At 40.0% G+C, this 22,379-nt stretch overlaps 1 protein-coding gene across 11 annotated transcripts in view; it reads right to left on the bottom strand.

Annotated features, from left to right (window-relative positions):
• The window catches only part of WASF3 (WASP family member 3), a 131,123-nt gene that overhangs the window by 4,241 nt on the left and 104,503 nt on the right, over positions 1 to 22,379 (bottom strand). For 9 of the 11 annotated variants that reach the window (XM_054446748.2, XM_054446756.2, XM_054446751.2 and 6 more), the window contains 6 exons: positions 19,413 to 19,547; positions 16,909 to 17,062; positions 12,596 to 12,713; positions 7,923 to 8,098; positions 3,361 to 3,627; positions 1,706 to 2,073 (listed from right to left, as the gene is read on the bottom strand). In XM_054446748.2, coding sequence (XP_054302723.1) covers positions 1,706 to 2,073; positions 3,361 to 3,627; positions 7,923 to 8,098; positions 12,596 to 12,713; positions 16,909 to 17,062; positions 19,413 to 19,547 — 1,218 coding nt within the window. Of the gene's footprint in view, positions 1 to 1,705; positions 2,074 to 3,360; positions 3,628 to 4,487; positions 4,655 to 7,922; positions 8,099 to 12,595; positions 12,714 to 16,908; positions 17,063 to 19,412; positions 19,548 to 22,379 lie in introns of all 11 variants that reach the window. The other 2 variants (XM_054446758.2, XM_063650718.1) reach the window with 1 other exon arrangement.

Here is a 22,379-nt window from a genome sequence, read left to right as displayed (position 1 = left end):
CCTTTACCCCTAAAATAGTTCATGTGTTACCGCCCCTGCCTCGCCCGCCCAAAAAATCAAAATCACAAAATTAGTTTCGATACACTACTACTATCTATCCTATAAATATTATTCAAATTTTGCAAAAAGACCCAATCTAATTGCAAATGGAAAAGATTATCCCCTGGTTCAGAATCCAGTGGAAATTATCTGTGATGTTGGTTGTCAAGTTTTGTTAATGTCCTTTAATCTGGATAGTTTTTCACAGTCTTTGTGTTTTACAACCTTCTCATTTTTGAAGAATATAGGAAGCTATTCTGCAGAATGTCTGTCAATTTGGGTGTATCAGATGTTTCCTCAATATTAGATACAGGTTATGTATCTACTCTTGGTAGACAGGGCTTATAAGGTGTTAAAAAAAAAAAAAAGCAAATCCAACACTGTCCTACAATGACCCCAAACTTGATATTCATGAGCTAATATACCTCTAGGACTTTTTTATCTTGACAAAATAAAAGTGCGTCAATGATGTCCAGGTACACAGAGGACCCTGGGGTCTTTAGAAGGGTGCGTGGGCCACACTGCGGGCCTGGTTCACGGGCACACAAGAAAAACGCAGAGGCAGCAGCATCACAGCTCCTCTGAAGGACATCACTGATGCTGAGCTGGCGGGCTGCAGCCAGGCTTCTTGCTCGGTCACTTCCAGATGAGATGACTAAACTGTGACCAAGTCTGTGTGGCTCCCCACAGGTGAGAAGCTCTTGGATATTCCCATAACATGTCAGGGACCCTCGACCAACCTGGGTTGGAACCTGGTTAAGAATCCATGGTGTGGGCTGGAGGTTCCCAGGGGCTCTCTGGGCAGCCCAAGACAGGCGAGGGCAGACTCCCCACCCAATTCCACCTGAGATGCCCTGTTTCCATGTGTTTCGTGGTCAGGGGGTCAGTGAGGGACTTTCCTCTGACAAAAGGGTTATGCTGTTGAATATTATGGATTCTGAAAAACCACTGGCTTAGGACATCAAGCAAATATGACAAGTCCAGGACAAACTCTTTTTTTTTTTAAAGAAATCATTAATATGAGCTCACTTTCTTTCATTTATACTTTTCCCTTAGAGTAGAATGCAGAGAAGAGATCCAATTAATTAATCGATCACTTCAGTTATTGGGTTTCTGGTTTCAAGGTAAGTAAAAACTTCCTAATTTCAATTCTTTTTTTTTTTTTTGAGACGGGTCTCGCTCTGTCACCTAGGCTGGAGTGCAAGGGCGTGACCACAGCTCACTGCAGCCTTGACCTCCCACGCTCAAGCAATCCTCCCACCTCAGCCTCCTGAGTAGCTGGGACTACAGGCTCAGGCCAACATGCCCAGCTAATTTTTTTCGCATTTTTTGTAGGGATAGAGTTTTGCCATGTTGCCCAGGCTGCTCTCAAACTCCTGGGCTCAAGCAATCCACCTGCCTTGGCCTCCCAAAGTGCTGGGATTACAGGCATGAGCCCACCGCACCCGGCCGTTTCCCAATTCTTTATCACAATTTGATTACCTTACACTGGACAAAAACACATCTACTATTCAAAACAAAACAAAAAAATCAAGTAAGACCCCTTTAACTCTATTTTAAAAACCATAGTGAGTAGTCATTTGACGACAAGGAGGCTGTAGCTGGCTGGACACATGAAGAAACCTCTTGCTGAAAGGCAGGCTGCGTGTCTGGGGGCTCCACTTACCCATTCGAATAGCAGCGAGGAGGTCGCTTCGAGCATCACTGATTGGTGGCTGTGCAGGCTCTTGCCGCTTCGCCTCAGCTACTGGGGGGCCATGCATTGGGGAGGACGAAAGAGAAGACCCAGGACCAGGAGGGCCTGGTGGGGGAGGTGGTGGGCCCGGGGGTGGCGGGGCTGTGACCAGGAGCCCGGTGGAGGGTGGGTGAGGAGGAGCTGCGTGCGTGGAGCCGGCTGATGCAGGGAATGGGGGCTGCATGGGCATCTGGAGAGGGCTGACGAAGGCAGTTTGTGCTGAGGGAATCACAGGAGGAGGTGGCGGAGGAGGTGGTCCGGATGGGTTGTAATACTCAATTATCTGTGCTGGGAGCATCCTGAGAGAGATATGAGGCACATAGTCACCAAGGGAACAAGAGAGGGTCACGTCCTGGGAGCTCTTAGGCACCTAACGGAGCCATCCCCAGACACAACACGTATTGTCACCTGAACTTCAATCATGGCAGGATGCAAACATGCACACCTTGGGTCAGTTATTTTCAGTTTGACATTATTCATTATGATAGAACTCAAGACCTGCTACTGAAACGTGCCAAAAGGAGGACCACTCAAAAAGTGCAGCACTTCCTGAAGAAAGGCAGAAGAAAGCAGCTGACTGCAGAGGCCAGGACAGCAGCGCCAGTGAAGGCTTCACACCGGGATCTCAAGGCGGTAGCTCACAAACTTGTCTTTTAAGGGTCCTAAGGTCAACCATATTGGGAGCTTTCTACATTCTCTAGCCCACCTCTGTGGAAATGCCCCATGCCTGCAGTGCCCAGGTGTGTATCAAAAGCTTCGAAAAGTCACACAGCCAAGAAATCTGCTGAATTCTATTCAGCCGAGGGTCTTCCAAACTAACTGGACCATGGGCCCTCTCTTGGCCTGACACGGCCTCAAGCCACTCTGGGGATCCTGACTTGGCATGCGTGGCCAGGGAGAGCATTTCTGAGAGCAGAAGGACTGTCATTCAGACAGGGGTGCACAGACACGTGTTAGCAGTGGACACCAACACACGGTAACTTTCCTGGGCACCAACTCTGAGGAATGAAGTTTTTAAAGACTAGGGTAAAGCCAAAAAAAAGAGAGGTGGGTGCCTAAATTGATAAACGCCTGAACATGAAGGTCTCTGAATTCTACTTCTCAGGAAACAGGAGGGCCTGGGGCAGAATGATGTCTGGGTGGTCAGAGGTCACGAAAGCAGATTTTGGTCAAGTCTGAGAAATGAGGCACGGGAGCTGCATGGGTGTGGTCTTCTCGTCTGTGATAACAATTTTCTGTGGTCCACTCAGGATGTGTCCAGAAACTTGAGGGTTTGGGACAGGTTCACAAAATCAGCACTTAATACCCTTTATCAACGCCTTGGCTTAAAGAGCCATTCAAACACCCAGAGTGTGTGTGAGGGAACACACATGCATGCACAGTGTGGCCTGAGACTCAACTGTAAGTCTGAGCTTATGCTGCACCTGCTTTATTTCACACAGAATGTTAGAGTTGCTAGTATCTACATCCAGTCATCCTTGACTCTATCCTGGCCTCTAAAATACCAGTTAAAATTCTCCTACCACATAGAGCAAGATTCAAATGCAAGGCCAGTAGGGATTAGGGTACAAGGCACGCTGAGTTACCCGTAGTCTGCTGGAGCCATCGGTGCAGAGGCCTGGGACCCCTCTGGGGCCTGAGGGGGAGGCGGGGGCGGCGGCTGCTGAGGTCTGTTGAGGGCCATGTGCCTCGCCGAGGCAGATGGCGGCCGGTACTCATGCTCCGCAGCCTGGCTTGCAGGCCCGTGTGGTGGCACGTCACCAGCTGCATAGGAAGGGGTCACAGGCTGGGGGTGCAGAGAATGGTTGGGAGTAGCCGGGTAAGAGTAATCTGTAACATCCGACGCATGTGACCTGGCATTTGAAAACAAGAGGTGGGGGAAATTTAAATTAAGTTAAAAATTGTCGGCTAACAGGCACATGGATGTATTTGAATAATAACATTGCTAATACACAAAAATCAGACATTAATTTGCTTTACTATCAACTAGGTATAGCCCCGTGAGAGATTCCAAGCAACAACATAATTATTATAAGTCAGCAGCAAGCCCCAGTGTTACATGGATTCAGATTCACAGCTTTGAAGTGAATAAGTCAGACAGACCGGCAAGCAGGAAACAGCAGAGCCTCCTTTTCACAGTATTTCAGCATACATTTTCTCTAAGAAAGAAGGCTACGAGAGAAACCATTCCATTTAGAAACAGGATATAAGACAGAAGATTTCAGTGGCAATGAAACTGACAGCATATAATTAGAAAATATAAAATGGCAGGTGAACTGGATAAATATTAACAGTAAGAACAGGAAAAGAAATCAAGAATGCAGTAGAGTGAATCATATTTTTCTTAAACAGAAGAAATGTATTTAATGAAAAGGGCAGAAAGCAATGCGGTGCACTATGGAAAGGCCTTCTTTCCACAGTTTTCTTTGCACACACACTGGGTGTGAAACTCCGAAAGGAAAGGGATCTTGGATTAGTGGAGCAGAGCTGAGTGAGACATGGGGTGCAGGGACAGGATTCCTGCTAAGCCCTCAGGAGGAGAGGAAGGACCCAATTGTGGCAGCCCGGCAGCCCCGTGGGCGTTAGTAAGACAGTCACACGCTCCTGGCTCAGGTTACAGGACATGTGGCCAGGAGGGGCTGTACATCCTCTCATGGCGGCAGAAGCAGGGGCAGCCTGAGTCTGGGAACCCAAAGAAAGCAAAACAACAAACCCGCTGGGCACTCTGTCCTCTTTGGCTCTCCCTGCCTGCTCCAGTTTCTTTGCGTCACTCATAAACTCAATGCCCATTTTCCTTCTCTCCCACTCTTCTTTTCTTGTTCTGACTTTTCTCACATTTACTTGCTGGTTTCTGTTAGGGTTCAGCTTGTGTTTCTCTCTCTGAAGGAAATACCAAACACACATTGGGGGTGCTGAGGGAGCAGGGAAGATGCACACTGCATTTCCATCTTTGGGACTCCAGTTGGTAGCTTTTCTTAACTGGGGCATCGTGTGGCACAGAAAAGCCTTCTAAATGAGAAGAGACAGCTTCTGTTCCTTTTTCCTTCCTTAATTGAAGTGTAACAACTAATAACTACTCATTATTTTCTTCCCTAATTGCAGTATGAATTCTGGATTATGGTGCACTTCTGATTATGTCTTTTGAACTAGGTGAGCTGCTAGCAAATGACTTAAAAATATATTTAATGGGGGAAGGACCTGACCTGTATTTAGATTTAGAGTATTTTAAAAATGTAAATACCTATAACCCTTGGAGACACTGATGATGTGTGCCTGACACTGTGCATGACTACGAGTCACTGGCTTACAGTGCAACCTTTTAAAGGAAACAGAGTTCTCCAGCCAAATATGGACAGCTTTCTGATGAGATGAGGGCAGGAAACTATAAATACTGTGGCATAACTGGGAGGGCTATCCCTGTCAAGGAGCCTTGCAACACAGGATAGAAAGGAAGCAAGGAAAAGGGGCTAACCAGATGGAGGCAGAAGTGAAGGAAGACTCGATAAATATCTGAAGTAGAAATCAGAGATTTCTACAGGGCAGAACCCTGATGAAGGGATGCCAGGAGGACAGGGGCTGGGGGAAGAGGGGACTGGTCAGTTGAAGAGGGAAGGACCACAGAAAAGGGATATGCCAGCAGGCAGGAGGAGGAGGAGGGAGGAGCAGGCAGCTGCTGGAGATAAGCCCCACTCCCGGTGGGGAGGCAGAAACCAGCTGCAGATGCACGGCCAAGGTGGAGGTGAGTGGAGATCCTGAGGCCTCATGATGGTCAGTGATCACCTATTACAGAAACGAGGACTGGGAGGGCCAGAGGCGACACTGACACGGGAGGAAGAGGACTGGGAGGGCTGGGGACGATGGGAGGAGGAGGGCCAGAGGGGCTGGAGATGACACCAACACGGGAGGAGGAGGCGGAAGAGGGCTGGGAGGGCCAGAGACAACACCACATGGGAGGAAGTAGGCACAGCAGCAGAGACTCAGTGTGAGAGGTCAATAAATCCCCCAGGGTTTTTTGGGTAGACAGGCGGGCAGCCAGAGATCTGCACCACGGCCCAGAACTGGATGAGAAAAAACAAGGACAATCGGGCATGGAGGTGTGCGACTCCCTGAGTGGCAGTGACAGAGAGCTGGTCATACAGCAGGCAAGCACTTCCCAGCGCTCATCTTAAATTCATGCTCAGGAACAAGCCATTCCTAACAATCTAGAGAGAGAGCAAAAATGTAAGATGGGTTACGGTATATTACTTATATAACAGCATATACACACACCACGAAACCTGGTTATTTAAATTTCCCTCAGTATCTTGGATGCACTCAGATGAGCGGATACAATCATTAAAAATCATGTTTCTAAATAATACCTAAAACGTGGGATATAATTTCTAAAAGTCAAAAGAAAGAAAACATGGCATGACTCCAATTTTGTAAAAGAAAAAAGAAACACATATATAGAAAAAGACTAAAGAGAAATACACTAAAATGCATACAACGGTTTCTCTGGATGGTGAGACTATAGATCATATTTCATTTTAATTTTTTCCTGTAACTTCCGGATATAATAAGCATGTCTTATTTTATAATAAAAAAGTGACACACTGTAGTAAAAAAAATAAAAATTTCTTAATTAAGGGTTATAATCCAATACAATGATGAGTTATAATCTATTTATCTGATAGTAAATAATGTATGCAAATAGTAAGAAGCCATGGGAAACAGCAGGAGACAACAAAAGGAATTCTGAAGAAATAAAACAATCAGACTTATTTTTTGAAAATTAAGAGAAATGCAGATGTATGTAAGCAACATAAATACAAAGTCAGACTATATCTGAATAACTATCCATTTTATACCCAACATGGAATAATCTCAGATGCTAGAAGGAATATCATTCAACTGAGAGATTTTTAAAAATCCATCATTTTCCTATCTGCATCTATTTTTGAAAAGTCTATATAGGATAAAAACAAAGTATATGTTTTGCACGAGTAAACAATCATAGCTAAATTATTTAGAAAAAACAAAAAAGCAGATTGACATCATGGGAGCTATTAAGTTCATACATTCCTCCCCACCCAAAGAACTATGAGCAGAACTGTGTTATAATTCCTACTTTCTGTAGAAATAAACTCACACTAAAATTCAAATGAGGCTAAAACTCAGTTAAAGCTCCAATAATTCTCTAATATTTAACAAATAAAACTTTGCACAGAAAAATTACCAGAACTTGCCTCACATCCTCCCAATGACTTACAGACCTTCTGGGGTGGGAACACTGAAGGCACGTAATACGTTAAGAGTTTGTGCTAAACACTGAGTTTTACAAAGGTAGAAAAAAAGGACACAGATATAACCTAAAGTCCAGGTTGCTGCTGTTTTGACACATTCTTGATCACATATTGTAAGAATTCTCTATTCAAATTTTTAAATGCCGATGAGAGTTTATGCAAATGGAAGGCTACAACTTTACAAAAGCAGAAATAGAAAACTGAATCAAACGTTAAAATTGACTAGTCATTTCCTGTTGTTCAATGAATGCCTTTGGTGACAAGTGTGACTTAATGACCACATTATTCACGCCTGCAAGAAATATTTTTACTTAACTGCTAATAAATTTTTAAGTAAACGCCAATAGAATTCTTCTCCTGAAATTAGAATATATAAGTTATCTGAAATAAGAAGTAAATCTCTCTTTTGTTCATCATTTTTCCAAAGGGTTACTAAAGGGAACAATGAAGGTACTCCTTAGTTACTTTACCACCTGCCAATCATTTTTAGATACCAAGTGGCAAAGGAAATTCAACATTCCATGCTAAGAGAAAGGATTAAATGATTATTAAAGTAAAAACTTAAGTCATAAGCAGTTACCCCAAATTCAGAATCAGTGTTAAAATACTACATCTAGATGAACTCAACAATACATTTTAAGCCAGAGAGATTTTCTAAAATCAAAGGAACCCAATGTAAAATAACACTGTCTTCAAGTATTATTTCAAAATCAAAATACCGATAAACAATTTTTAAGGAAAATCTTAAGACATCAAGGGCCATATAAACCCCGAAGCTATTGGTGCATTTCAAATAATAATAAAACCAGGTAGTACTCAGTGGCCCAAGCATCAGGGCTAAGGGAGCAGTGACACACACACACCTAGTATCTGGGGACAGGGATCCCTCGGAAGACGCTCCGTGGTACACACTCTGAGACAACCTGTTGTCGGGTCTAAGCTCTTTGTCATATGCCATCATATTCCACTCCTGGCGCCTGTTTCTGGCTTTTCTAACCTTTTTCACCTCACGGGTGGTGCCATCTATACGCTTTTGCTCCTGATGTCCAGGAAAGGAAAGAGAGCATGCCAAGACAGAAGGGAAAGGAAAACAGCTGGTTAAATACAGTTATAATGCACAAGGCCCATGCCTGATGAACAGACAAGACACATTCGCATTTCGATTACCCTAATGTTACAGAAACTCTAAAGCAGTGTACTCCTCTTACCCAACAGAACCAACAAAACAGAATCAACAAAAAGTTACCCTGCTACAACTGTTAAGAGTTGCTTACCATCGTTTTCATTAAAGTAAAAAACTTTCACTTGAATATGCTTGTAACTTGTTTTAAACCTAAACAAGTTCTTTCAGATCTATATTACACGGGTGAACGACCTGGAAGCACCATAAAGAGAAATTATTTCCCGCCACCACACAATTTTGACTGACTTCTTAACATACAATTATCTTTCAAAGAAAATAATTCAAAACATTCTGTTCCCAATTTCTAAAAGATTATGGAATAAGTGAATCCTGTAAATAGTTTAACACAAAATTAAGCAAGATAAAAACTTACCTGCTCATAAAAAGCACCATTCTTCCTCTAGCCCTACTTGACCAGAAAATGTTTCATTCAACAAATACTCCGTTCTTAAACAGGTGCTTCTTGAAAGGTGAGAAGTTATTTCTATGTGTGCCTGTAAGTTTTTCCTGCCTCCTTCACAAAATTTTATGATCTTTAAGGATGAAAATCATGTGTCTTTATTTCCTACGTTTCCCTCTTGTCTTATGGTATCTCAACATACTGTTTTTACACAGAATACACACTCAATACATGCTGGCTAAATGATCAAATCCACAGCCAGGCAGCAAGCATGAACTTCTAGTGCTATGCCCGAGGTACTGCGCCAGGCACTGACAACACAAATGGCAAACAAACAAACACACACACACACACAGACATGGCATCTGCCCTCATGGAGCCTGCAGTCCACAAGATGACACAAATAAAGGTACTATTATAAATGTATTATAAAAATAAATGTATTTATTTTTACAAATATATTTTTATGTTTAAATATATATGTGTGTGTGTGTGTGTGTGTGTGGAATGACTGAGAGTATTGAAAATGTATTGACAGTGGCATCAATTCTGCAGAGGAGTATGGGTCAGATGCTTGCCAAGAGGAGAGGACAGACTATGTGAGGGCTCTGGGGAGGAGGATACCACTGCCCTCAGAGAAATAAAAGAAGGTAAATGGTACATTGGGGTGAATGGCCCAAGATCTGAAAGGCAGGAAGACCTTGGAGGCCTTTACCCCAACAGCAATGTGAACCCATTAAAGAACGAGAAGGGAAGGCTGACATGCTGAGAAGGCATTGGAGAAGATCTCTCTGTGTTACAGAAAACAAATTAAAAGAGGGAAGATAGGGACACAAGTGAGAAAGCTACTAAGTGGGTACAGGGTGAAAGAACAGCACGTGGCCCAAGGGTGTGGTGAAGACAGAAAACTGGACCGTTTTCCGAGGCATCCAGGAGGCTTTAGGCATGGATCCACAGAGGATGTGAACATGAAATTCACAGAAGACAAAGAAATGGTTAATAAGCATATGAGAAGATGTAACACATTCAATCTTTCATCAAAAGAAAGTAATATCCAGGACTGGAGAAGGCCTGGTAAAAATATAAACTAGTTCTTCAGTCTTTTAAAGATTAGGGGCAATACAATTCTATCTTTCAAAATTTAAAATTCACATTCTCTTCAATAAGAGCAATTCAACTTCTAGAAATTTATCCTGAAGAATTATCTGCACCTAAGTAGAGGGATAACCACTGCAGTATTGTAAGAGCAACAGTAATGGGTAATTTATGAAGCATTTATATTTCAGAATACTACACAACTATTAAAAAGAACGAAGTACATTTTTAATAATGTCAGTGTGTGTATGTAAGTCATATGTAGTACAACTATGTATACATAAATACTTTGTAAAATATTTATGCACATATTTACGAATGCTAAAAAGTCTTAAAAGATGCACACCAAGCTGTTAACCGTGGCTAGGTACTCCTAGGGAAGGGAATGCTATTTGAGCATTTTACAACCAGCATGTATTGGGTGTGTACTTTGAAAAACCAAAGGAAAAAAGTGGGGGAGGAAGATTTCAATGTGATTCCAATATGCATCCTGATTAAGAACCAGGATAATAATGAATAATGAATAACTATTCCCCTTACTTTTTAAAAATAATGAATAATGAATAAATAATGAATAACTATTCCCCTTACTTTTTAAAAGATGCATGCTGACAAATTCAGGGATGAAGTGTTATGATATTTGCAACTTTCTTCACCATGGTTCAGCCTCCAAATCTACCTATCAACATGCACACAGGACACACAAGCACATGCGAACCAAACACGAAAGAATATGAACAGTGATGAATCCAGGATCCAGCTACACTGGCCTACATTAAAATCCTTAGAAGCTGCCAAATTGGTTCCTCCCCCAGGATGATCTTAGACACTGCTACCTAGAAGCCTCCTCAATTCGGAAGCACGCCACCTCATCTGCTCGCCATCTCTCCAGCCTCCCCGTAGCACCCTCCCACTGTTGAGCTAACTTCTGCTACCCTCCCTTGGAACCCAGCCTGCATGACACCTCCTTAGAGAGGTCTTCCTTGACCCCTCACTGCATGTACACTGTCACACACCAGGTCATCTCACTCAAGAGTGCTCTGTACTTTTCCTTCACTACACTTACCAGTAGTGTAACTACATATTTAAAACTTCATATTTGTGTAATTAAGTTTTTAATGTTTTTAAAGCATTAAACTAAAGGAAACAAAGTTCAAAAACGTGGGTTTTTTAATCCCTAAATTTTCTAACTAACTTTTCCTTCAGATTTGTCAACTGCAAACTGAGCGTGGTTTGGGTTTCTGAAATCCTGGGAAATAAAGAATATCTTGCCTCATTTTCTATTTCCATATGAAGCAGACCTATATGAACATTTTGAAACTGCCCTCTCTCTTTCTGCATTTCTGAGGGCTGCATGATTATTTAAGGTCTGTGTCCCTCACTATACTGTCCTCTCCATGAGGGTGGTAATCCTGTTTTTTTTCTGCCACTGTTTATCCAGCATTTAGAAGGCATTCAACATCAAGTCATTATATAAGTGAATGAAAGAAATTCTTATCAGAATTTTATGTGTTTGAGGAAGGTAGAATGAGACAAAACAGCCCAGGAAATAACAAGTGATTTTAAAGACACAATATTCATACATAAAAATTGTTTCCCCTTCAAGAAGAGTGACAAAAAATTAAACAGTTTTGCCAAAAGCATCATTGAGAAAGGAAACCTAGGCCTTTTAAAAAACAGGCACATTTTAAAGGCAGGTAAGCCCCAGCATTTTCCCCTGTAACTATAAAAAAGCATGAGGATTAAAGTAAATATGCTTTTTAAATATTTGTTCCTTTTCCCCTCAAAAGATTAGTATCTTTCTTTTTTCTTCACTTGAATACTCTGCAAAACCTAGCAACTTTTCCAAGATATATCCCAATTAAATCTCCCAAAGCCATGAGCACAAGAAGACTGTGTATGACCAAGTCCTTTGCATCCGCTTTCCCGGAACCAGCCGTGGTGTCTTACAACAGCACAGTCTGCAAACTGTTCTCATGTTCCCTTCCCTTAAATGCTGTTTTCGATTTTCAAATTCTCCTCCAGACCAAACTGTCACTCCTACCGGGCCAACACACCTCAATGCCTCAAAACCCTAAGGCTATCAACTCACAAAATGCTAAGCATTTCTCCTAAATAAAGTGTTCTCATCTGTCAAGCAAACTGGATGGTCATTTTTAAATACAGCTGACATATAAAAATATTAATAAATACTTGCCCTTAGAGAATTATTCCTCTCAGTGGCCTAAGTCTAATTTCTGGGCCCAAAACGAACAATTTTCAAAACACAAATCCCTTAACCTGAGTAGAGTGGGCTTCTCCTTTGAAGACTGCTTGCAATGCATGCAGATATTTCTCAACCTTCAAACTTGCAATTCTCTTCCTACCCCTCCCCTTAAAGGGAGGTTCATTTTCAGTAAATCCTATCCGCTGAACGTGCAAATCACATATGCCTCTCAATCCCATGTGAACATCTTGCCAAGATTTTAATTACAGCTAGAAGGCAACCCGACAATTAAAAATGTTAAAAAGACAAAAGCACATCATTGTGCTGCATGATCATTGATCTGATATGGAATACTGACTGCTTTACAAAAATTTGAGAATGCAGGAGAGGAGTTACTAAAACATGGTAACAAAACAAAGTTTAGGAACTACTTTTGTTAAAGCAAAGCAAGTGCTGGAGAACAAATCAGTATTTATTGAAAACAGTATTACTGTGTTAGACTGAATTGTCAGGATCTTTTCTAAGAAATGCAACCTCTAAAAAAACTTCAGCACTATATCCAATATCTCAAACATTTAAATAATTTACTATTTCTAAACAAGAATCTCCTTTAAACACTGATATGCACATTTCCCATACTGAAGTTATTTACCTTTTGACGCCTTTTCTCTTTCCTTTTGTCTTCTGTGTCCTGTAGCATTTTTTCTTTCCAGAGGTCAAAGAAATAGGAAGGATCAGTATAGAACTTCAGCCCATCCTTCTTGTCATCTCTACAAATCAATGTATTGTAAGTCAGGGAAGAAAAGACTGTTAGAGACTTTTATATGTATGTTAATGTTAACTTGATTTGAACTCATGAGATTATAACATCTACATGGGGCACTTAAACTCTCCTACACATATTAAGTCTTTAAGCTTCCTTATTTGAAAAAATGTGAAAACATAAAATAGCAACCTATTGTAGAATAACCTGTTGTAGGTTAAAAGTACTCTTGCAAATTTAGAATCGAGTATAGAAAATTGCTCAGAAAAAAAAAATCACAACATGACTCATATTCAGCAATTTATAATATCTCAATCACTTCAGGAAATTTTTTGCTTATTCCAACATGGGGCTATACACAGAGATGGATGGATTCTTAGTAAGAACACATTCACTTCTACACTGGAGCTTCAGTATCATTAGGATAAAAATTAGTAAGTACTCTATCCCTTTTTCTCAATAAGGTTTGCCCAACATCTATAAGTTCAATTAGGAAAGAAGCGAAATGTTTATGGGGCATCAATGTAAGCACAAACAGTGGTGAACTATGTATTTTCAAACTGGAAGTAACCTACACAGAAACTTTATTCACCTATGGCCATTTCATTTTAAAGCACTGTCACAGGCAATTACTGTGGTCTAAAGAATATTTTAAGTCTTCATATAAGTAGCTCATTTATCATAAAACCAATGATGCAGCTAGCAGAGGTCCAAAGCTGTCATATAAATCAATAGTCATGATCAAAACCATCATGATACAAAGTAAACACTGTTTTCTATTAATGCTTTTGAAGACTACCTTCAAAAGGAGGCAGAACATTTTATATTATTTCATATCAGTATTTCAATAAGTCATTAAGGAACACAGGGGAAGCAAAATCAGTTAAATGAGTATAGGAGAGTTTATGCCCAAACAGTCAAAGGCTAATTGAATTGTTCAGAAGAAAACAAAGGTCTGTCATTAAAGCCCCTGCTATGCCATCTCCTGTTAAGTGTCTTACCATCAAATACCAAGGCCTGGGTGCCTATGGGGCTATTCTAGTCGCTATGTCTGAAAATCACTGAAGAGCCAGTGCAACTCACACTATACCTTAACCTTTGACTATTAACGTCCTTCCTTTCTTTTCCTAGTTTCCTAATTGATAGACAACCTGCATGATAGAGATTTTATTAATAACATTATTGTGAGAAAGATAATTTGTTTCCCTAAGATACCAAGACCTTGAATAGGTAGAGGTCTAGAAAAAGCTGCAAAATTTCAGACATATAAGATGTACATTTCTTTTTTAAAAAATGGAGCCAGTACCTTAATGAAGGCAGGAACTCACTTAAGTAAGCAAATGTTAACCTTGACAAGAATATAAACAGATATATTCTTTTTTATTATTATACTTTAAGTTCCGGGACACATGTGTAGAACATGCAGGTTTGTTACACAGGTATATGTGCCATGGTGGTTTGCCACACCCATCAACCCGTCATCTACATTACGTATTTCTCCTAATGCTATCCCTCCCCCTTGTCCCTCACCCCCTGACAGGCCTGGTATGTGATGTTCCCCTCCCCGTGCCCATATGTTCTCACTGTTCAACTCCCAGTTATAAGTGAGAACATGCAGGGTTTTTCTGTTCCTGTGTTAGTTTGCTGAGAATGATGGTTTCCAGCTTCATCCATGTCCCTGCAAAGGACATGACCTCATTCTTTTTTATGGCTGCATAGTATTCCATGGCGTATATGTGCCACATTTTCTTTATCCAGTCTAACATTAATGGGCATTTGGGTTGGTTTCAAGTATTTGCTATTGTGAATAGTGCTGCAATAAACATACGTGTGCATGTGTCTTTATAGTAGAATGACTTATAATCCTTTGGGTATATACCCAGTAATGGGATTGCTGGGTCAAATGGTATTTCTAGTTCTAGATCCTTGAGGAATCACCACACTGTCTTCCACAATGGTTGATCTAATTTACACTACCACCAACAGTGTAAAAGGGGTCCTATTTCTCCACATCCTCTCCAGCATCTGTTGTTTCCTATAGCTTCTAGACACTTAATTTTTCACTTAGGCTGGGCATGGTGGCTGATGCCTGTGATCCCAGCACTTTGGGAGGCCGAGGCGGGTGGATCACCTGAGGTCAGGAGTTTGACACCAGCCTGACCAACATGGTAAAACCCCATCTCTACTAAAAATACAAAAATTAGCCAGGCTTGGTGGCACATGCCTGTAATCCCAACTACTTGGGAGGCTGAGGCAGGAGAATCGCTTGAACCCGGGAGGCAAAGGTTGCAGTGAGCTGAGATTGCGCCATTGCACTCCTGCCTGGACAACAAGAGTGAAGCAAAACTTCATCTCAAAAAAAAATTTTTTTTTCAGTCACTTTGTACTTCTTATATTAAGACAATATTGTTACAGGGCCATATTTAAGTTCAAATGTGAAAGTTTGTATGTTATATACCCCAAATATTACTATATTAATGAAAAAGCAAATTTGGGCTGGCACTGCTATCCTTAAACACACTATTAAAAAGTCAAAGACACTCGGGAGGCTGAGGCAGGAGAATCGCTTGAACCCGGGAGGTGGAGGCTGCAGTGAGCCAAGATCACGCCACTGCACTCCAACCTGGGCGACAGAGCGAGACTCCATCTCAAAAAAAAAAAAAAAAAAAAAAAGTCAAAGATATGCTTTATTTTCCATAAGACTGAATACACACACACACATATATATGTGAAAGTCAAATCACTTTTCATGCAATTAAAAACTATAAATCACTACAAATATTTTACCATGATCTAGATTAATCAATGTAGTGGTTCACTGGGTTATCTGATTTTTTTTCCTTTAGAACAGAATTTCCAGTGAGGTTTCTTAGTAACAGCAGGTAGAAAGTTTTCATGAGCAAGCCCACATGTTACATTGTGTTTGAGGCTTCAGTGCTAAGTAAAAATGAAACTGCCCCAGGAAAACGCCTACTGAACAAATGCAAAGCCATAAATTAAAATATTTGGCTTATAATGCTTTATTCATACATATCCTTAATTCTTTTAAATAAGTGTGCTAAAACCTCCAGAAAAGTCTACTTTTTCCATAAAAAGGCATGGCATCTTGCTCCTCTGCCGTCAGTTTGGCCCGTTTTTCTGAGAGCCTCTCCCTGTCTGTGCAGAAAGAAAGTGGTGTAGTGCAAACTGCACTTTCCTAGCACAGCTGCAACAAAGGGTGGCTCCAAACATCTCCCTGTGGACCCTGAGAAAGGACAGGAATTAGGACCAAGAAAAATTCTATGCACTCCCTGAGATGGGCCAAAGGGCCCCTGAGGGCAGGACTGCTGAGAGGGTAGTAATGGAAGTGGAGAACTCGCAGGCTCCTGGAAGGTTCTCACAGGATAATCACCAGAGAGCTGGCCTGGGGCTGTGAGAACCACTGGTCACCACAGCCTGTGCTTGTCAGAGGCCAAAGGATGAGTTCCACAAGAGGGCACAGAGGTGGGGAGAGGACAAGACATACCACAAGGGACGGAGAGACAGTGTATGAAAGAGGGATATGGGACAGGAGGTGACAGCAGGTATGGGAAGAAAGTGCTGAGCTAGGAGAAGCCAGGAGGAGTGTTTAGAAAGAGCATTTTTAGTCTCTTCATATTATTTTTTTGCACTATTTATTTTCCATTGTTTTTCTTGGAATTCTGGTCCTGATAATGTGTCCTACCATTTTCCAGTAACAGAAGGTTAATTTGCTGACTGTATTTTCACTCTTCAAAACCCCTAACACTACAGAATACATTTTTTTCTGAATTAAATATCAAATGTCTCTCCAGTGCTGAAACAGGTATTTTGCTGCATTATAAATGAATTATGCAGTTCCTTTCAAATTGACTTCAAATCTAAACAACATAACCACACACAATACTGTTATGCAACTTACTCACTTCTACTTAAGGTAGCTACATCTAAAAGCTAAAATCAGAGCTCACATTTCTACTGTTAAACGTATCAATATGCTGAAATACTATAACTTTAATAATTATGTAACAATGAGTAGTTTCACTGTATATAATTCAATCATTATTTTCAAAGTTTGAAGCAATTCTGATTTTAACCCAGGTGAACCATCAAGGACATTCCCACACAATGCATCAGCTTGCTCCCAGCTCTGCCCAGCTCTCCCCTCATCTCAAGGAAAGGCTCTGGGACGCATGAAGCTATACCTGTATGGTGTCAGGATGTTCAGAGGCGGTGGCTTATCACTCTGGTTGTAAATATCAGCAACAGGATTGGGAATGCTGTTCTTTGAAACCACCTGCTGGTCTTGGACTGTGGAACTTTTGAAAGCTTTTTTCATGTTGATATCCTGTAGTGAGACTATTTAGAGAAAATCCCCCAAGTTGAATTATATAGAAATATTTTTAACTGTTTAGAAGTAAATACCATTTGACTCATAATTAAAAACACCTCCTAGAACAACCAAATAATATTTTTTATTGTCCATTTAAAAACCATGCTTAAGAGCATGCGCATTCCTTTCCTTTCACAGATAATATCTATCACTATGAAATGAGGTCAAATCATGACTTTTTTTTTTTGTAGTAATCTAATTATTTCCCTGAACCTAATACTAGAGTAACATTCTTTATTTAAATAGCATTTCTCAGAAATCACATAGGAATATAGTTATGAATGTAACAGGCATGTAAATGCACAGATTTGAATATCCTAAGGAAAACACCATTCAAACAACATTAGTTTAAATATAATGCATGTGGGAAATACTTCTGCAAAAATTACACAAATGGAAATAACACATTAAGTTTTTCTGAAACAAACATTAAGGAAAGATGGCAAATGGCAAAGCTTTTCAACATGCATCTAGTCCCAAAAATTAAGTAGCTTGATCGATGATACAAAATTACACTAAGGATTCAGAAAATCGGGGAATGGGTAAAGTTCTTTCTTGTGCTTGTACAGCACTTTACATTTCATTTATTAACCCATCTCTTTTTTTTTTGAGACAGAGTCTCGCTCTGTCACCCAGGCTGGAGTGCAGCCTCCCGGGTTCACGCCATTCTCCTGCCTCAGCCTCCTGAGTAGCTGGGACTACAGGCGCCCGCCTCCACACCCAGCTAATTTTTTGTATTTTTAGTAGAGATGGGGTTTCACCATGTTAGCCAGGATGGTCTTGATCTCCTGACCTTGTGATCCGCCCGCCTTGGCCTCCCGAAGTGCTGGGATTACAGGCGTGAGCCACCGCGCCCGGCCAACTCATCTGACTTTCATCAAACTTTTTGAGGTGGACAGACTAGGCTATTAACCCACCTATTCAACCACTGAAGCTGAGCTTCAGTAATGTTAAGATTCCAAAAACTCCAGCAAAAAATTGGCAAGACCAAAATAGAATACAGACTTCCCGTCAGTCAAGTATTTTTTCTACTGTAACATCCATGGCAAGGAAAGTAATAAGGTAAAATCTTGTTTGGAAAAGGATTTTAAAGATATGACATGTACTATAAAATCTCATAAAATTTAATTTACAAATTAATCTTTTCCAGGGTAAGGTTTATCATAAGCATTCTAATGGCAACAGCCAACAAAAAGTTGCAGAAAGATGAATAGCTAATTTAAAACATGAATGACTGGTTTAAAATGTTAAGAATTCCTTACCTGAACAGACCAACTAATACTTATTGTTGGAAAAGTAAGAATGCTTCTATAATGAATATTAAAATCAATGTTTTACATTTTTGTTATATTTGTAATTCACTAATCAAATTTTGACCTTTGAAAAAGACCTGAACATGAGATAACATAAATTTTTTAAATGATAAGAGATGAATTCCACAACTACTTTTTTTAAAAAATAAAAGCATTATTTTTACCGATACTACTCTATAGATATAGCGCAAAAATCAGACACTAGGATCTTTTCAAAGCAACAAGAGGAATTGTTAACTGCCATTATTTAAAGGTAAAACTAAATTTTAACGTAAATATTTTTCTCAAAATAAATACGAAGTGGTATATTTTGTACTTTTTTAGCATATTTTCTCCAGCTCAATCTCAGTCTTTCATTCAAGATACTGAAAGTAAAATTTTAAAAAAGGGATCGTTGATAGTTTCAATTTTGTTGAAACTGACAATTTCAGGGTGTATCATCAAATGACTATCAGTTAACTATACAATGCTTGTCGATATTAACATTATTTTAAAGCTTGTAGCCTAAAGGCCTTCGGTAAATGTTATTTCTGAGAAGGTTAATAAAATTTTTAAATCAGTAGAATCACCAGGATTTTACAGGCATCAATCCTAAGAACACCAGGTGCTTGTGTCACACAAGGTATGTGTAACACTGACTCAGTTGGACCATATCTCTAGAGTGGCTCTGTAATTTTTAGTTAAGAAACTATTTTTAAAATAACTGTCAGTAACCTAAACTGGGGCTTCTAACACTGACTGTATTCAAAGAAGCCTTTAAAACAAATACTGTATTTGTAATTTTTTAAAAAAGAGTATAGAGTTATGAGGTAGACCACATATGAATCTTTTCATCGTGAATTAACACAAAGTTGTAGGTTTTTTCCCCTCACTATTCTTCTAGGAAAGAAAAGATGAAATATCAGCATACCATCCCAAGGAAAAAGCAGTAATTACACTGCAATTAATTACCACCATCTTGTCAACATCACTTCTAGCTCACTGCTTTCAGGCAATTACCTACCCTCTTCCACTGTTGAATCCAGCTGGGTGACTTTGACAGCAAGGCGATCAATTCTGTCTTGAAGAGAATTTGCTCTGATGTAGAAGTTGTTAGCCTCATTAAACAACTCACCAAATATGTCTTCAGCATGTTTGCCTGTAGAATAAAATGAATGGAGAAGGCCATCTGTTAGGGAGCTGATGAAGCGGCCCTCACACATCCTCACCAGTGCTTATTCCCGTCAACATGTGGGATTTTGTGCAAATGAGTATGAAAATAAAGTGTCACAGTCCAAGGCCTTTAGAACTTTTGAAGTTTATTAGAGATACTCATATAAATCTGAAACTGACTCAATGTTGTAGAATTTTAAAATATCCCAGATAGTATAGAATCTTTATTGCTATATGAGCTATCGCTCAAGTTGCTTCCCACTAACTGCAACTTAAGTTCTCATTTTTCACGCTTTAAGTGTAAATACAATCTCAGGAACCAAACTTTCACTTATTCCCCAAGATAATTCAATTATCATGTTGGCCTTTAAATCTGGGATTTTATCTCATTCACAATCAGAAACATTAGATATTTTATTTGTGCCTAACACTTTCCAATGGCATTAAAGTCTTCTAGTTAATATTTTGAAATCCAGGTATATAGTGCTGACTCAGGCACTCTCTATAAACCAAGATTTTGAATTCTGAGTTAAATTTTTCTGCATGGCTCATTTCTATATTCCTCTGAGTGCTAGATATAACTCCCACTTTTCTTAAATGTAACACTTCTGAAAATGCAGCAAGCAAGATAAGAATCATTATCTGCTTACAATGAATTTCCAAATCCTAACACCATTACTTTACCCATGCAACAAATATTAAATAGCTGTCTACTCTGAGTGTGCAAGGCACATCTCACCTTAACTTTTCTGACAGAGATACATACCACTTCTTTTTATTTTCATTTTCTATCGGTTTATCACTCAAATGAGAAAGAGAACCTGAACCTCCCAGGAAGAAAACTTCATTAGAGTTAAGAATAACCCTAAAGTTCTCGTGGTGCTTTATAGTTTATACGCTGCTTTCACAGCCGCTTTCTGTACTCTTTGCTATAATCCATGAGACTGTGAACTCTGTGTGTTCCATGTTTTAGCCCTAGCCCTGTGTGATGCCTCCTGCACACACCTGTTCAATGAATAAGTGAGCCCAGGAGGTAAACAGGAAGTTAATGTTTTCATTCTCTGGCTGACTAAACAGAGGATCAGAAAGGTGATCCGTCCAAATCCCATGGCTAGTACATGGCAGAAATAGATGAAACAAAAATATGGTCTTCTAACTTTTAGTTCTCTGCTTTTATCACATAGCTCCCTGGACTCCCTTGGCTGCAAATCTTCATGAATTACTTCATGCCATGAAACACTTGATAATTTCTTATCTACTTAATGAAATGGACTAAAATATTTTACTGCTTAAATGGTTACACCCAGACGCTGGGAATGAATTCTTATGAATTTAAAATTAGTATAATTTCATAGCTTCTGTGTAACTGTTTTAACAAGAAGAATTTCTCTTACAAAATAAGAATAAATCAATAAACATGCACCCCATCCCCCACCAAAAAAGGAGAGAAAAACCCAGATTTCAGCTTTCAGCTAAGCATTAAATTGCTTCTCTTAAAGCTCAATATCCATAGCATGGTCTTCTGTGTTCACTTAAAATTCTGTCAACAGTTCCCATTCCCATACTATGCAAAATGGTCCCATAAAGGCAAAAAAATAAAGCCTTCACACAAACTATATACATTTTAAAATACTATAACTAGCTGCGGCATCCAGAATTAATGCTCGTTTATTGCTTTATGAACTCTTTCCTGAGCTCCAGACTTGTTATCTAATTAGCTACTGAACATCTCCATGTTGATGTCTGTTAAGATTCTCAAATCCTGTACAAGCTGAAATATAATTCTTTTTCACCTTACCTCAAACCTGCATCCCCATGTTGAAAAGCACCTACCATCCAAAATGAAGCCCAAGCCAGAAATGGTGTCATTGTGACAGCTCCCTCTCTCTACAGCTAACACCAAGTCTTGTCCCTTCTACACCCACCGCCATCTTGCCCCAGACCCTCGTTTCTCTCCTGAATTACATCAATAGCTTTTAGATTCACCTCCCACCCCCGAACCCATGCATCACACTGCTGCCAAATGATCTAACAGAAATAACTGACTACGTCATTTCTATTTAAATTCTTTACTGCTCCCCGTCATTTCAAGACAAAACCTAATAAGTATGTGTATGTGTATGACACAGAAGGCCCTGTGCACCGCACTTCATTTCTTTTTTCCCCGGTTTTTTAAAAAATAATTTCAACTTTTATCTTAGATTCAGAGGGTACATGTGCAGGTTCGTTACATGAATATACTGAGTGACTGCAGTTTGGGGAATGAATGATCCCATACCCAGGTAGTGAACACAGTATCCAAGAGACAGTTTGTTGGCCTTTGCCCCCCTCCCTCTCTCCCCATCCAGTAGTCCCCAGTGTCTACTGTTCCCGTTTTTATGTCTATGTGTACCCAGGGCTTAGCTCCCACTTAAAAGTGAGAACATGCAGTATTTGGTTTTCTGTTCCTGTGTTAATTCTCTTACAATAATGGCCTCCAGCTGCATCCATGTTGCTGCAAAAGACATGACTTCATTCTTTATTATGGCTGTGTAGTATCCCATGATGTACCACATTTTCTTTATCCAATCCACCATTGATAGGTACTCAGGTGGATTCCATATCTTTCCTACTGCAAACAGCACTGTGATGAACATACGAGTGCATGTGTCTTTTTGGTAAAACGATCCATTTTCCTTTGGGTCTTTGCCCAGTAATGGAATTGCTGGATGGAATGGTAGTTCTGTTTTAAGTTCTTTGAGAAACCTCCAAACTCCTTTCCACAGTGGCTGAACTAATTTACATTCCCACCATGTTTACAGTAAGTAAGCATTCCCTT

The sequence above is a fragment of the Pongo pygmaeus genome, chromosome 14, assembly GCF_028885625.2.
Source record: "Pongo pygmaeus isolate AG05252 chromosome 14, NHGRI_mPonPyg2-v2.0_pri, whole genome shotgun sequence".
Classification (NCBI taxonomy): Eukaryota; Metazoa; Chordata; class Mammalia; order Primates; family Hominidae; genus Pongo; species Pongo pygmaeus.
This window is presented reverse-complemented; position numbering and strand designations above follow the sequence as displayed.